Raw genomic sequence first — 14,021 nt, 5'->3', positions numbered from 1 at the left:
TTTTTTTTTTTTTTGACAGTAAGACATGTATTTTAATGTATTAAATCCAAAGCAGAATCATTAGCAGCATTCCGACTTCAGTGTTGTATGATTTTTGGAAATCATAATAATATGCTGATTTTCTGTTCAATAAGCATGTGTTATTATTATAAACCTACAATGTTGTGATGTCTATTATTTTTTTGGGAAACATTGATACATTTTCAGAATGTATTGATTCATTTTCTAAGTGGGCGGTTCATTCCACTGTGGCAAGCTCTAAAAATAGTGACTAAGCCAAAGGACAATTAACGAATGAATGCATTTCCAAAGTGATGAAAATTTAAAGTATTTAGTTGAAATAAAAATAGTTTGGAAAACTGTCAAATTTAATGCATCCTTGCTGAAAAAATGATTTAAATAAAATAGAAAGCACATAGAAGGCATACATTTAAGGCATTTTAAAATAATTGTAATTTTAAAAATATTTTTAAGACATTTTAAATGGTTTTGCTTGTTTTGGTCTAGCTCTTTTTTGGAATGATGATTTACAATTATAATTATATATTATATATTTCTGAATATATATTTTTATTAGTCAGTACCAAAACCAAAACTGGAACTAATCTTAACAAAAAAGGTAACACTTTAAAAGTACATCTAAAATGTGCTTAATAATTCTACTTTCATACTTTGTTACTGATCAATTTTTCATCACTAAATTAAATATCGCATTGTTTACAAATCATTTGTATTTAAGAGTAGTCAATGTTTTTTTTAAAATATAACTCAAAATGAGTTAGTAAATGATTATTAAACCATTCAACTCAAGCTTTATATATTAATAATCATGCATATACTAATAGTTAATTTGTATGTTAATAAATGCTTTATTAACTCAACTTGAGGAGTCAAATCCCTAATAAATGACAACTGAAGGCTCAGTATTAAATAAACAATACATTTTAGGTTGCAATCTTACCTAAAAAGTTAAATTTCTGTAAAAAGATATAAGATAACAGTGCAAAATCTAGTAAATGTTAAATGATATAAATAAAATAAAATGTTTATGAAATGTTTGTATGGATAATTTTCTTTGCAATAAAACACTAAAACGTATTGTCTTTTTTCACGGAGAAAAGGATAAAATTTAAACTTTTTTAACAGGGGGTGCACTCATTTATGATGAGCAATGTATATATCAAAAATGACTAAATATATCAGTTCAAAGTCATAACCCTCAGAGTCAGGCATGTTAATTGTAAGTGAAAGCGAGAAAAGCAAAGGGTCAGATCAGCACAGGCGTAACCCGACAGCCTCAGAGGGAGGTGAGGAAGTGGAAGTGAAGGATCAAGGGAGGTCGAGCTTCTACATGTGGAGGACATGTGAGGGACACTGGCTCCATATGGCCAGAGTTTGTAAATCAAGGGAAGTTCGAGAGGGTACATGTACATGTGCCAAAAACAAAGCAGCCACAACCAGCACAAACAAACACTAAGGTGCTGTTTATACTTGTCCATTTTGTTTAAAAGTGCTTTGTTACGGTTAAGCCTGTGTCTGCTCAGCCACGGAAACTTCCATCTGCTAAAATACTGAAAATGGTTTTAATGTGAAAATGCTGGTGTTCCGTTTCAGCATAGACAGACTGAAACATAGACTTTTGTAAAAAGTATGGCTGTTCACAATCCCCATCTGAATATTCTGTATCGCTCCATGTTTCATTAATCCCTTCTCATACGACCAGTTCACAACCAGTGGAAAACAAGTACGAAAGCCAGCAAAATAATTTGGGGAAAAGAACTTTGTCATTGGGTCTCTATTAGTGTATTGATTAAAACTCCAAAATTGCCCCAAACCCTGTTCTTTTATAGGAGTTTTCCACCAAAAACCAATAACAAAAAGAAAATAATAAATTATAGTAAATAAAGACAATTACATGCAATAGGATAAATACAAGAACAACAGTAATACCATTTTAAATCACACTTTCCTTAACAATAATATATATATATATATATATATATATATATATATATATATATATATATATATATATATATATATATATATATATATATATATATATTATAACTTACTTATAGAATAAACTCTTACAGTAACCAATTCTTAGTCTATATTTGGATGAGTGGAACGCAGTAAATAATCCTCTCTTTTTCTAGTGGTTCTCCCATTTGTTGTTTGATTAATAGTCAGTCACTGTGACTGTAATTGTAACTGTAATATGAATTGGCAAGGCAGTGGCGCAGTAGGTAGTGTCACCTCACAACAAGAAGGTCGCTGGTTCGAACCTCAGCTCAGTTGGCATTTCTGTATGGAGTTTGCATGTTCTCCCTGCATTCGTGTGGGTTTCCTCTGGGTGCTCCGGTTTCCCCCACAGTCTAAAGACATGCCTTACAGGTGAATTGGGTAGGCTAAATTGTCCGTAGTGCATGAGTGTGTGTGTGTGTGTGTGTGTGTGTTTCCCGGAGATGGGTTGCAGCTGGGAGTGCATCCGCTGTTTAAAAACGTGCTGGATAAGTTGGCGGTTCATTCCGCTGTAGCGACCCCGGATTAATAAAGGGACTAAGTCGACAAGAAAATGAAAAAATGAATGAAAAAAAATAATAATGATGAAAATGTACATAAAATTTAAAAAAAAAAGTGAAATGAAGAAATTAAATGAAATAAAATAAACTAAAAAAGTTCCTTGCACAAACCTAGTTATTATATAAACTTTGAGAGCAAGGGGCCCAATACGCAACTTGCATAATAAAAGAACCAACTTTGCCCACACATTCATATCCACAAGGACAACAAGGTGATCTATTGCAGCAGAACATATTAGAAAAGTCTCTGAACGAGTCACAGACGTAACTCTGAAGACAACTCCATCTAAACGGCCCCAAGACACATCTGCTTCTGAAACCCTCAGTGTAGGTCTAAATCACGCACAGCTCTTCATTCATGCCCTATGGCTGCTCAACCCGTTTCCCATTAATATCCTCCTCTGAAGGCGGTGGAGGAGAGTGGAGGCAGGAGGTTATTGTGGTAAATGGATTGAGGAGAACATTCCTAGCCTCCCTCTGGCAGTGCGGAAGACCCCAGAGGTGCTAATGATATCCCAGCGGGTCCCACTGCCTCTCCTTACCCTCTCCTCCATCTCGGCCTTGATACTAGATGGGAATTTTTTAAGGAAAAGGACAAATGTAGAGCTATAGATGACGTTTTCCAGTTCTTCTGGTCAAACATGTTTTAATAATGTCGCTGTGATCCATTTTGCACACGTGGAAATCTTTTTAAATTCATTGTACTTGCTGTTATGATATTTTTTGGTAGATTGCATACAGTAAAAGTAAGATTTTTGTATCTTATTTGCATTTAAATTCACATTTCTGTAGTACTAATAAACTGTTGTTAGACTTGAGTTTAGTTAAGACTAATAAAGTCTTTTAAATGGACAATAAAATGCTTGTACACTACCTGACAAAAATCTTGTCACCTATCTAAGTTTTAGGAACAACAAATAATAACTTTAGTTGATCATTTATTATTACCCAGAGCTGCTGGAAGGGCATCCGCTGCATAAAAACGTGCTGGATAAGTTGGCGGTTCATTCCGCTGTGGCGACCCCAGATTAATAAAGGGACTAAGCCGAAAAGAAAACGAATGAATAAATAAATAATCATTTGTTATCAGATGTGGCTTATACGCAAGGCAAAGGCCTCTAGATTACACTTATTAACTCAAATAAAATATGATCATGCCTTGATTTTTATTTTATTTAATAGACCAATTACCATGTTTGTAAACATTCAGGATGCGCGCAGGGAGGTGGCAGAAAGCAACCGGGAGCCCTAGCATTTACAGCGAGGGGATGACATCAGATGCGGTGCAGAGTTTGTTGTTGTCTTAGAAATAAGATATATTACTTACATATTATATATATTATTTACATAATGCTTACAGCATATTATAACAGCTCGTCACCCAGTGACAATCACAGTGATTCAGCAAAATTAACATTAAAGTGAGCGGCGTTCATCTGACAGCTCCATTTGCAATAGCTCCCTCCCAATGAATATTGGATAAGACGAAATGACCGAGCAACCAGCCCGAAATATACAATCTCAATGAAGCTTCAGTGATTTTACATGAGAGAAGTTAAAGGTTTACAAGTCTTTGGATGCCAACAATGTTGTTCTTTGAGGTCATGTGCAATAAATATTGCTCCATGATGACCAGATTCAAGAGCTAAACACAGAGATTCCGCCTAGCCAAACACAAGGAAACAAGACGGAGCTAACGATATACAAGCCCTGGGTAATTAATCACCTACACGCAAAACGACTGCATTCTGACAATGAACTTCACCTGTACGGCAGGGTATGTGAACCTACACATAGAGGTAAAGTTGGTTTTATATTCGCACATTCAGACTTTCTCCTTAATAATATAATTTCATAAAAATATTATTTGCAAACTCTAAATAGCGAAATCATATTAGCAGCAGCCAATGACTAACAAAGTACAACATTGTTCACAGTCAAATAAACAGTGCTAATGTTGTTCTCAAGTCACACTTGCAGGTTATTTCAGACCGAATATTCAAAGTGCCGTGGTAAACAATATAGGGAGTGTGTCACAAGTTGTCACTGAATGAATGTGTGAATAATATAAAACTAAGTTTACCTTAATAAACTTTCACGTTTCATTCTTAGCATTCAGTGTCAGCAGTTTAATTAACCATATGTAACTGTTTTTGCTGAAATCATTTCTGCAATCAAAAACGAGTGATGTGTATAATTCAGCATAGCGTGAACTGACCTGATATGACATGAGAACTGCAGAGTCCAGCATTTCTAATTAGCTCCTCACTTCATTCAGCTCCTATTTAGCCAAAGACGTCTGCAGTCGGTATTAAAGCAGTGTGTGGTGTATGGTAAAAGTTAATTTTTCTATTTTTGGACTCGAATTTGGCATCCTACCGCAAAACACGACATCTTTCCCATTGTAGCCTGTCTGTTTTCTGCAACCGGGGACCCGTGTGACGTCATGTGTGACGTAGGTTGGTAATTGGTCTATTAGGATAGTAAGGTCTTACCTAGACAAAGGTCTTTTCATTTAACAAAAATAACGTACAGTATAGAATATATGAAGAAGTTATATGGTGCAGTGGAAAAAAGAAATTGTGTATGAATCCCATGAGCTTGGAGGACTGCATCCATACATCTCTGCATTGACTCAAATAACTTATTAATAAAGTTGTCTGGAATGGCAAAGAAAGCGTTGTTGCAGGACTCCCAGAGTTTCCAAGATTCTTTGGACTCATCGTCAATGCCTTCTCCTCCATCTTACCCCAGACATGCTCGATAATGTTTATGTCTGGTGACACGGCTGGCCAATCCTGGAGCACCTTGACCTTCTTTGCTTTCAGGAACTTTGATGTGGAGGCTGGAGTATGAGTATCGCTATCCTGCTGTAGAATTTGCCCTCTCCTGTGGTTTGTAATGTAACGAGCAGCACAAATGTCTTGATACCTCAGGCTGTTGATATTGCCATTCACTCAGCAGATCTCTTGCACACCCCATACTGAATGTAACCCCAAACCATGATTTTTTCCTTCTGCAAACTTGACTGAATTCTGTGGGAATCTTGGGTCCATGCAGGTTCCAACAGGTCCTCTGCAGTATTTGTGAGGATTGGGCTGCACTAGAAGTCAAGTTATTATTTGTTGCTTAACAACTGGAATCGACAAGACTTTTGTCAGGTAGTGTATTAATCATTAAATCAATTGAATGTTTAATGTAAAATACAATAACTACTTTCTATGTTAACATAAATATAAATATCCATTCCTGTCTATTTATATATTTTTTTTCTTTTTGTAATATATTCAGTTTTACATTTCCTCATTATGTTGTTGTTGTTGTTTAAGAAGTCTTTCATTATACAAGATGGCATTATTTATATGAAACAGACCACTTTATATTTAGGGAAACCATTATAAACCTTTTTTTTTTTTTTTTTTTTTTTGGCGTTTTTAATAAATGTATTGTTCTCCTTCTAAATAAGAGTATTTATTTCTTCTTTCTTTCTGCCACTGATATGGCCGGCATTACTGAAAAGACAATTTCCATTTCCATTTGGTCAAAAAAGTTTTAATAACATTTGTAATTGTTTTCTAGCAAATTAGTTTGTGATTGCTAGAAATTAATAGGACCTGCTGTTATTATAGTTCTCTGTACATATTGTTTTCTTTGTTTACACATGAATGAATGAATGAATGAATGAATGAATGAATGAATGAATGAATGAAGGAATGAATGAATGAATGAATGAATGAATGAATGAATGAATGAATGAATGAATGAATGAATGAATGAATGAATGAAGGAATGAATGAATGAACGAACAAATGAATTTTGGTTTAATATATTTGAATTGCACATAAAACATCCAACCAGATAACACAGTTTAAACAAACTATTAAACATAATTTGAATCAAGCACCAAATTCACCCTTTCTCCCTCGAGATTGCAGTGTCTGATACACAGTGATGACATCATGGTTCACTCATAATTAAAAAAATAATATCTTCAGCAAAACCACAAATGGCGTGAATGGCATTACTGCAGATTGCAGATTACTGCATTATTGTACTCAATCACATATAAGCGTCCCTGTAATTTAGTGGTGGATCTGGTGAATAAGCTGTCAGCAATCAAAATATTGATTTTGAAGAGGATAATAGCGCTACAGTAGTTTTGAGAATATGGTTGAGATTGTAAATATGAGCCAGATGCTGAAATGTACTGCAGGAAGTCCGGTCTGACGGTAAAAGCGATGATAAAAATCACATGCTCAAATTGATTCTTTCTCTATTCCAAAGCGTAATGAAATATGCCTTATTTTAAGCTTTGTGCTTTTGCAGTAGATATAGATTCTTTAAATGTTAGATTTCCAGACTGCAAATTGAATAGAGGCTTTGTACTAATGTAATATTATTTAAATGTAATCATGATTTTGCACAACATTCATCCATTTAAAGGCTAATTTAATGAATACTTCATTAATTACTTTAATGCGGAATCATATATGAAAAGTGATATGAGATTTAAAACCAAATTCAACCACACATTCCACATTTAAACCTTAAATTTATCCAAACCCTATACCTAAAATAGAAATGCATCAGAAAGAGAAATCTTATCCATCTGCCCAAGGCCATTTCATACAAATGATTACTACTTGTCTTGAAAGTACTTTGAACAATTTGATTGCTTCATCACTGCAGTCCAGGTACTTGAATTTGCTCTTTAAAATATATGAAAGGTTGCTCATCTACACTGCTCCTTATATATATGCCTGAATATAATCTTCCTTATAATGGCCAGGCAAATGTCCATGGCTTATTATAAGTTATACATTTATTTAAATAAGTGAATGTTTTTATGCTGATGTGAATGACTGAAAAAAAAAAAGTCTGAATGCATTAAGCAAAGTGGATTAAGCATATTAGTTATGCATTCATACATATATACATGCATATACTGAATTCTATAGGAACTATAACTGTTGGAAACATTTGTGGTCTTTAAGTTTTGTAGCTACATGTTTTGAAAGTTGATTCACTAAAGGTACGCAAGAGTACACATTAAGAAGATTTTTTTAATCTTATAAGATTTTCAAAATTGTAAAGATCAAACATTAGTAGAGCTGCAGATTGAGCTCCAGGCTAGCGTTTAACAGCAAATGACACTGTAGGCATGCTTTTAACAGCATATGGCACTCTAGGTTAGTGTTTAAATGGCATTTGGTGCTCTAGGCTAGTTTTTAACAGCACATGGTGCTCTAGTTTTTTTAAATGGCACATGGTGCTCTAGGCTGTTTTTTTTAACTGCAGATGGCGCTCTAGGCTTGTTTTTAACTGCCAATTGTGCTTTAGGCTATTTTTTTAACAGCACATGGCACTCTAGGCTAGTTTTAAACTGCAGGTGGTGCTCTAGGCTAGTTTTTAACAGCACATAGCACTAGTTTTTAACAGCAGGTGGTGCTCTAGGCAGGTGGTGCTCTAGGCTAGTTTTTAACATCACATAGCACTAGTTTTTAACTGCAGGTGGTGCTCTAGGCTAGTTTTTAACAGCACATAGCACTAGTTTTTAACTGAGGTGGTGCTCTAGGCAGGTGGTGCTCTAGGTTAGTTTTTAACTGCAGGTGGCAATCTAGGCAGATTACGCTCTAGGCTAGTCACTTATTAACTGCAGATGGTGCTCTAGGCTAGTTTTTAACTGCAGGTGACGTTCTAGGCAGATGGTGCTCTAGGGTAGTTTTTAACTGCAGATGGTGCTATAGGCTAGTTTTTTAACATAAGATGGTGATCTAGGCTAGTTTTAAACAGCAAATGACACTAAGCTAGCTTTTAACTGCACATGGCACTCTAGGCTAGTTTTTACTGCAAATGACACTCTAGGCTAGTTTTTCACAGCAAATGCCACTTTAGTCTAGTTTCTTTTTTTACTGCAGATAGCAATCCAAGGTACTTTTTAACTGCAGACGGGACTATAGACTAGTTTTAAAAGCCAAAGGTGCTCTAAACTAGTTTTGAACTGCAGATGGCGTTTTTTTTTTTTATCTTTTACAGTAACTGCAGATGGCGTCTAGGCTATTTTTTTAACTACAGGTGGGGCTAGGGCTAGTTTTAAACTGCACATGGTGCTCTATGCTACTTTTTCACTGTACATTAAAATGCTCATAAGAGTGCTTGTGCATTCAGGAGTCTAAAATAATCTAATGCTATGCATTTATTATTATATGCAAACAGCTCACTAAGAACACTTGCAATTGGCTAAAACTTTTCTAAACTTTTCTTGCTTAACTGTTCATTCCTGATTATATTAGATTCAAGTGGTATTTGTAAAGATTTGTACACAAGCAGCTGTTTATAAAGCATAAAGCAAATTTCAGAATCAATTAAAGAGAGGTTAATGAAGAGTTTTGAACATCTCCGAATTGATTTCTTGAATGATGGGCTCATTTTACTCTTATAGTTTGTGTTGTGTTGTAATGTGGTACAATTAAATGATTCAAATCATGATCTCCGGCTTGTATGCGTGTGTGTTCTCAAGAATCTCCCCACAAACAAAACTTTTTACTTCAAATTGTTTCACAATTGCAGCACTTCTGACATTTATCTGAGCAGCTTAAGTCACTATTAACAAACCTCAAACTATGGGAAAATCTGATAAGATAATAATTAGAACCACCATAATAATCAGGATGTTACCTAAGATTGTCGAACTGAAATCAGATTTCTCTCATCAGCTTGAGTCAAACAATACCCATGCTGTATCCCAATTAGTGCTGTCCATTCTAAATAGCATTCAAAAATAAAATTAGTGTCACAAATCAAAGTACGTTGACATGAGTATACCAAAGTTGCCACAATAGTCTACTATATCATTTTAAATTTGGCCACAATGCATTGTGCATTGGATGCGAATTCGATTAGAACTTTTAATGTTGGTTAATAAAATAGTAACACTTTATTTTAATGGTACCTTTTGCACATTTTGTTGACATTTGTTTTATTGCAACTACATGCTAATTACTTCTCATTTGAGTATTAGTAGACTGTCTGCTTACTATCTGCTGATACTTCTCCTTCGACAGACATTAAACTGGCTATAAGAAGCTTTGCAAGTACAGTACATGTCAATTTACACTAACCCTAACTCCAACCTAACAGTCTACTTATAATCTAATGAGAATTAGTTGTCATGTACAATGTATCCGGAAAGTATTTAAGGCTTCACCTTTTTCCCCATTTTTTATTTTTTTTTGTGTGTTACAGCCTTATTCCAAAATGGATTACATTAATTTATTTCCTCAAAATTCTACACACAATACCCTATAATGACAATGTGATTTTTTTTTAATTGTTGCAAATTTATAGAAAATAAAAAATCTAAATAATCACATGTAAACAAGTATTAACTACCTTTGCTCAATACTTTGTTGGTGCACATTTGGCAGCAATTGGCAGCCTCAAGTCTTTTTGAATATGATGCCACAGGCTTGACACATCTATCTTTGGGAATTTTTGCTCATTCCTCTTTGCAGTACCTCTTAAGCTCTATCAGGTTGCATCGGAAGTGATGGTGTACAGCCTTTTTCAGATCTCTCCAGAGAGGTTCAATAGGATTTAGGTCTGGTCTCTGGCTGGCCCAATCAAGGACATTCACCGAGTTGTTGTGAAGCCACAACAATAGCAGGTCAATAGCACTCTGAAGCAGGTTTTCATTCAGCATTGCTGCTTTCACCTTTCCCTCTATCCTGACTAGTCTTCCAGTTCCTGCTGCTGAGAAACATACCCACAGCATGATACTGCCACCACCATGCTTCTTTGTAGGAATGGTATTAGCCTGGTGATAAGAGGTGCCTGGTTTTATCCAAACTTAATGCCTGGCATTCACTCCAAATAGTTTAATTTTTGTCTCATCAGACCAGAGAGTTTTGTTTCTTATGGTCTGAGAGTCCTTCAGATGGCCTTTGGCAAATTCCAGGCATGGAGTGGCTTTTGTCTGGCCACTCTACCATAGAGGCCTGATTGGTGGATTGCTGCACAGATGGTTGTCCTTCTTTAAGGTTCTCCTCTCTCCACAGAAGAAAGCTGGAGCTCAGATAGATTGACCATTGGGTTACTGACCACCTCCACGTACTTTCTGGATGCATTGTAGATGCAATGTAACTTGAATTCAAGAAAATTTTTAAAAAAGACCATCAAAATAAAGTGATACCAAAAAATAAATAAATAAATAAATAAGTAAAAATACAAACATGGCATGAGACCAACAGTTAAGCAGAGAGGCTTAGGTAGAGATGATGAATAAATCACTCTCATTTGAGCAATTGATTCTGCACTGATTCTGAGAATTTCAGATGTCATTCCTATCCACTCTTGAGCTATTTTCTAGCAGCAAAATCCTAAGTTCAGAATTAAAAAAAAGAGAGAAAAAAAGATTTTGAAAATCTCTTGGTTGATGTAGAATCAATTTCTCTAACAAGTTTCTGAAAGTTTGAATTTCCCAATGGGTGTGGAAAGTGTTTCAGGGCAGAACAAACATTTTAATTAATTTTGAAAATTGTTAATAACTCCTTTTTTTTTTCTTTTTTTTTTTAAGATTTTTGCCTTTTGACACTACTGACACTTTCAAATATTGGCAACAAATGTCTTGTTTGTCATCATCATCTCAAACTGAATACATCATATCTTTTTTTTTTTTTTTTTTTTTTACAGGGACACCTATTGTTCAAACGTGATCTCCTAATAAATCACACTAATAGCCATTGGATTCAGAAGCAGTGAACAATCTTTGTATTCTGGGTGTTTTTATTCTTTCTCCTGTGAGAACACTTAGATCTGTTTTGACATTGCCATCTTTCCACTACAAGATTTTCAGTGTGAGAGGAGAGAAAACACAAGGGGGAAAACACATTCTTCTGCCAAGCTAATGGTGAGTAAAGCATCTCATTCATATTTCAGACGTGTGTGTATGTGTGTGTTAAGCCTTCCTCTTGTTCTTTTTTTTCTCTTGCTGCTGCCTTTGGCCATATTCTTACTCTCTATGACACAAGCCATGACATCATTTAAAAAATCTATTATGTGTCTCCCAATGGGCTCTTCAAACACTCACTAGCCTTAATAGTCTGGACAATTCCTAGCTCTTTCTTTAGTTTCAAGGTTGTAAATCAGAGAATAAACTAATATTTCAGATATAGAAAATCAATACTGCACATCTTGAAACAAATGAAGCCATTCTGGACACAATTGAGAACTACAACATACGCTTTTCTTGTTGGAGACAGTGCTTACCTGACTCACAGGCAAATGTCTTTGACGTCTCATCACAGAAAATAATGGCCACTGCGTGTTTCTTGGTCTCTCGTGGCATTCGTGTGATGTTCTTTATGTTGTGGAGCTCGGTTATCTGTAAAAAAAAAAAAAAAAAGTCAAAACTCATCAACAAAATTAGCAAAGAGGAGGGGGAAACAGCGAAAGAGGGATGAAATAGAGGTAATTCAGTTATTGTTATCTAAAAAATGAAAGTATTTGAAATTGCCTGGCTTTTGGGAACAATGGAGATTAGGTTTAACACTAATCAACTCCATTTTCACCCCAGTAACAAACACTAAAGCTGGACATTGGAAACTTGATCTTGATATTCAAAATATTGTCAGTTCTGATGTGTTTTAGATAGTTACACAATAGTTAAACACACACTATCTTGATGGGAGTTTTCCTATAAACAATTAATTTTATACTGTGTGTGTGTGTGTATATATATATATATATATATATATATATATATATATATATATATATATATATATATATATATATATATATATATATATATATATGAGCAATATCACACGAGTAGTGCGATATGGCTGTATATTGGCACTGGTGGGAGGCGTGCAAGGCTGCAGGCCGAGTGCCTTAGTGCCCCCACCAGTGCTGATATACAGCCATTTCGCACTGCTACGAGTGTGATGTTGTGTTTATACAACAGTTTGACGGCATAATTGTAAAAACACAAATCAAACATGGAGAGTCTCAAAAACCCTTTTGTATGAGAAACTACTTTCTTCCACGTTGGATATCAATGGATGTTTTATACCCTAGGGAAAAACATTTCAGTCCTAACATAACATTTATTTAACCAACAGATGCAATGCAATTAAAGGCTTAACAAAAAAAAGACAGGTGCAAAAATCTGGGCACCCCAACAGAATATTGACATCAATCTTTGTACAGCCACCTTTTGCTGAAATAACAGCCTGTAGATGCTTCTTATAGTTGAGGATAAGTGACTGAGTTCTTACTGAAAGCATTTTGGGCCATTCTTGATGGCAAAATGTCTCCGGTTCAGTCAGGTTTTATAGATGCAGAGCGTCAATGGTTCTTTTCAAATCAATCCATAGATTTTTGATGATGTTTAAGTCAGAGCACTGGGATGGCCATTATAGAACATTGCATCATGTCTGAGCATGAACTCCTTCGTAGATCTGGAACTGTGCTTTGGGTCATTGTCCTACTGAAACATCCAATCCTGCTGTAACTTCAGCCTCTTGACTGATTCCTGAACATTGTTCATTGAATTTCCATAGTTTTAAGGTGATTAGGAAGTTCTTTTGAGATTCCCAGGTTGCTACTTTCAGGTTTACAATAAGGAGAAACACAACTAGCAATCAGCTAACAATCCTAAATATCTTTTTTCATGATTGGTTGCATCTTGTTAAGGGTCACTAAGTCACTTAAATCGATTTTGTGTTGTAATAAATCAGAATTTACTGACTACAGGTTATGCAGCCTGATCTAACGAGGAACTGCAAGTATTTTAAGTTTTGTTATTTTAATGGCTAATTTGTATGATTTTGTACGAGTTTAGTTTTAAAAAGTAGGCATGGCACCTAACCTCACCCCTAACCCCAACCGTCATTGGGTGATGAGCAAATCGTAACAAATTGTACAAATCATACGAATTCATACGAATTAGCCACTAAATCAAAAAGTTACGAATTGCCCTGAGATTGCGTTGGGTTATGAAACTCGCACAAAAAAAAGAGGGTGCCCAAACTTTTGCATAGCACATTTTTTTCAGTTTCAATTTAATTAAAATTTAATCTCAGTACTGCTACAATATAGATTTCTGTCTGAAAAACATGACATTATCTAGCTTTCTCTAGAAACCAAATGGCATTTCACTGTGATCTTCTCTTATAAAGAAAGAACAAATTATTATGCAGCCACAGAAGCGTGCCCAAATATTTGCACTTTACAGTATATAAAATCACAAAGGAATTAAAAAGCCTGTAAAACTCTTATCTAAACAAATAAAAAAGACAATGGAATAATTAGAGATATGACTAAGTTGTCAACATACTGCAATTAGAATGCATGAATACTGATATTGTTCTGTGAATGTGCTCTTTAATAAATGAAGCTACCAGGGACGTATGACTGAATAACAAGATATCC

At 35.0% G+C, this 14,021-nt stretch overlaps 1 protein-coding gene across 6 annotated transcripts in view; it reads right to left on the bottom strand.

The window, feature by feature from the left end:
• dok6 (docking protein 6) overlaps positions 1-14,021 on the bottom strand; it is a 173,498-nt gene that overhangs the window by 66,517 nt on the left and 92,960 nt on the right. For 5 of the 6 annotated variants that reach the window (XR_012399227.1, XM_073940572.1, XM_073940570.1 and 2 more), the window contains 1 exon segment: positions 11,853-11,967. Coding sequence is in view for 4 of the 6 variants with exons in the window: in XM_073940570.1 (XP_073796671.1) it covers positions 11,853-11,967 (115 nt within the window). In the remaining 2 variants the exon portion in view is untranslated. 6 annotated transcript variants of the gene reach the window in all.

This window comes from Danio rerio, chromosome 24 (genome assembly GCF_049306965.1).
Source record: "Danio rerio strain Tuebingen ecotype United States chromosome 24, GRCz12tu, whole genome shotgun sequence".
NCBI classification, from domain to species: Eukaryota; Metazoa; Chordata; class Actinopteri; order Cypriniformes; family Danionidae; genus Danio; species Danio rerio.
The sequence above is the reverse complement of the archived record's forward strand: the minus strand, read 5'-3'. Positions and strand labels throughout refer to the sequence as shown.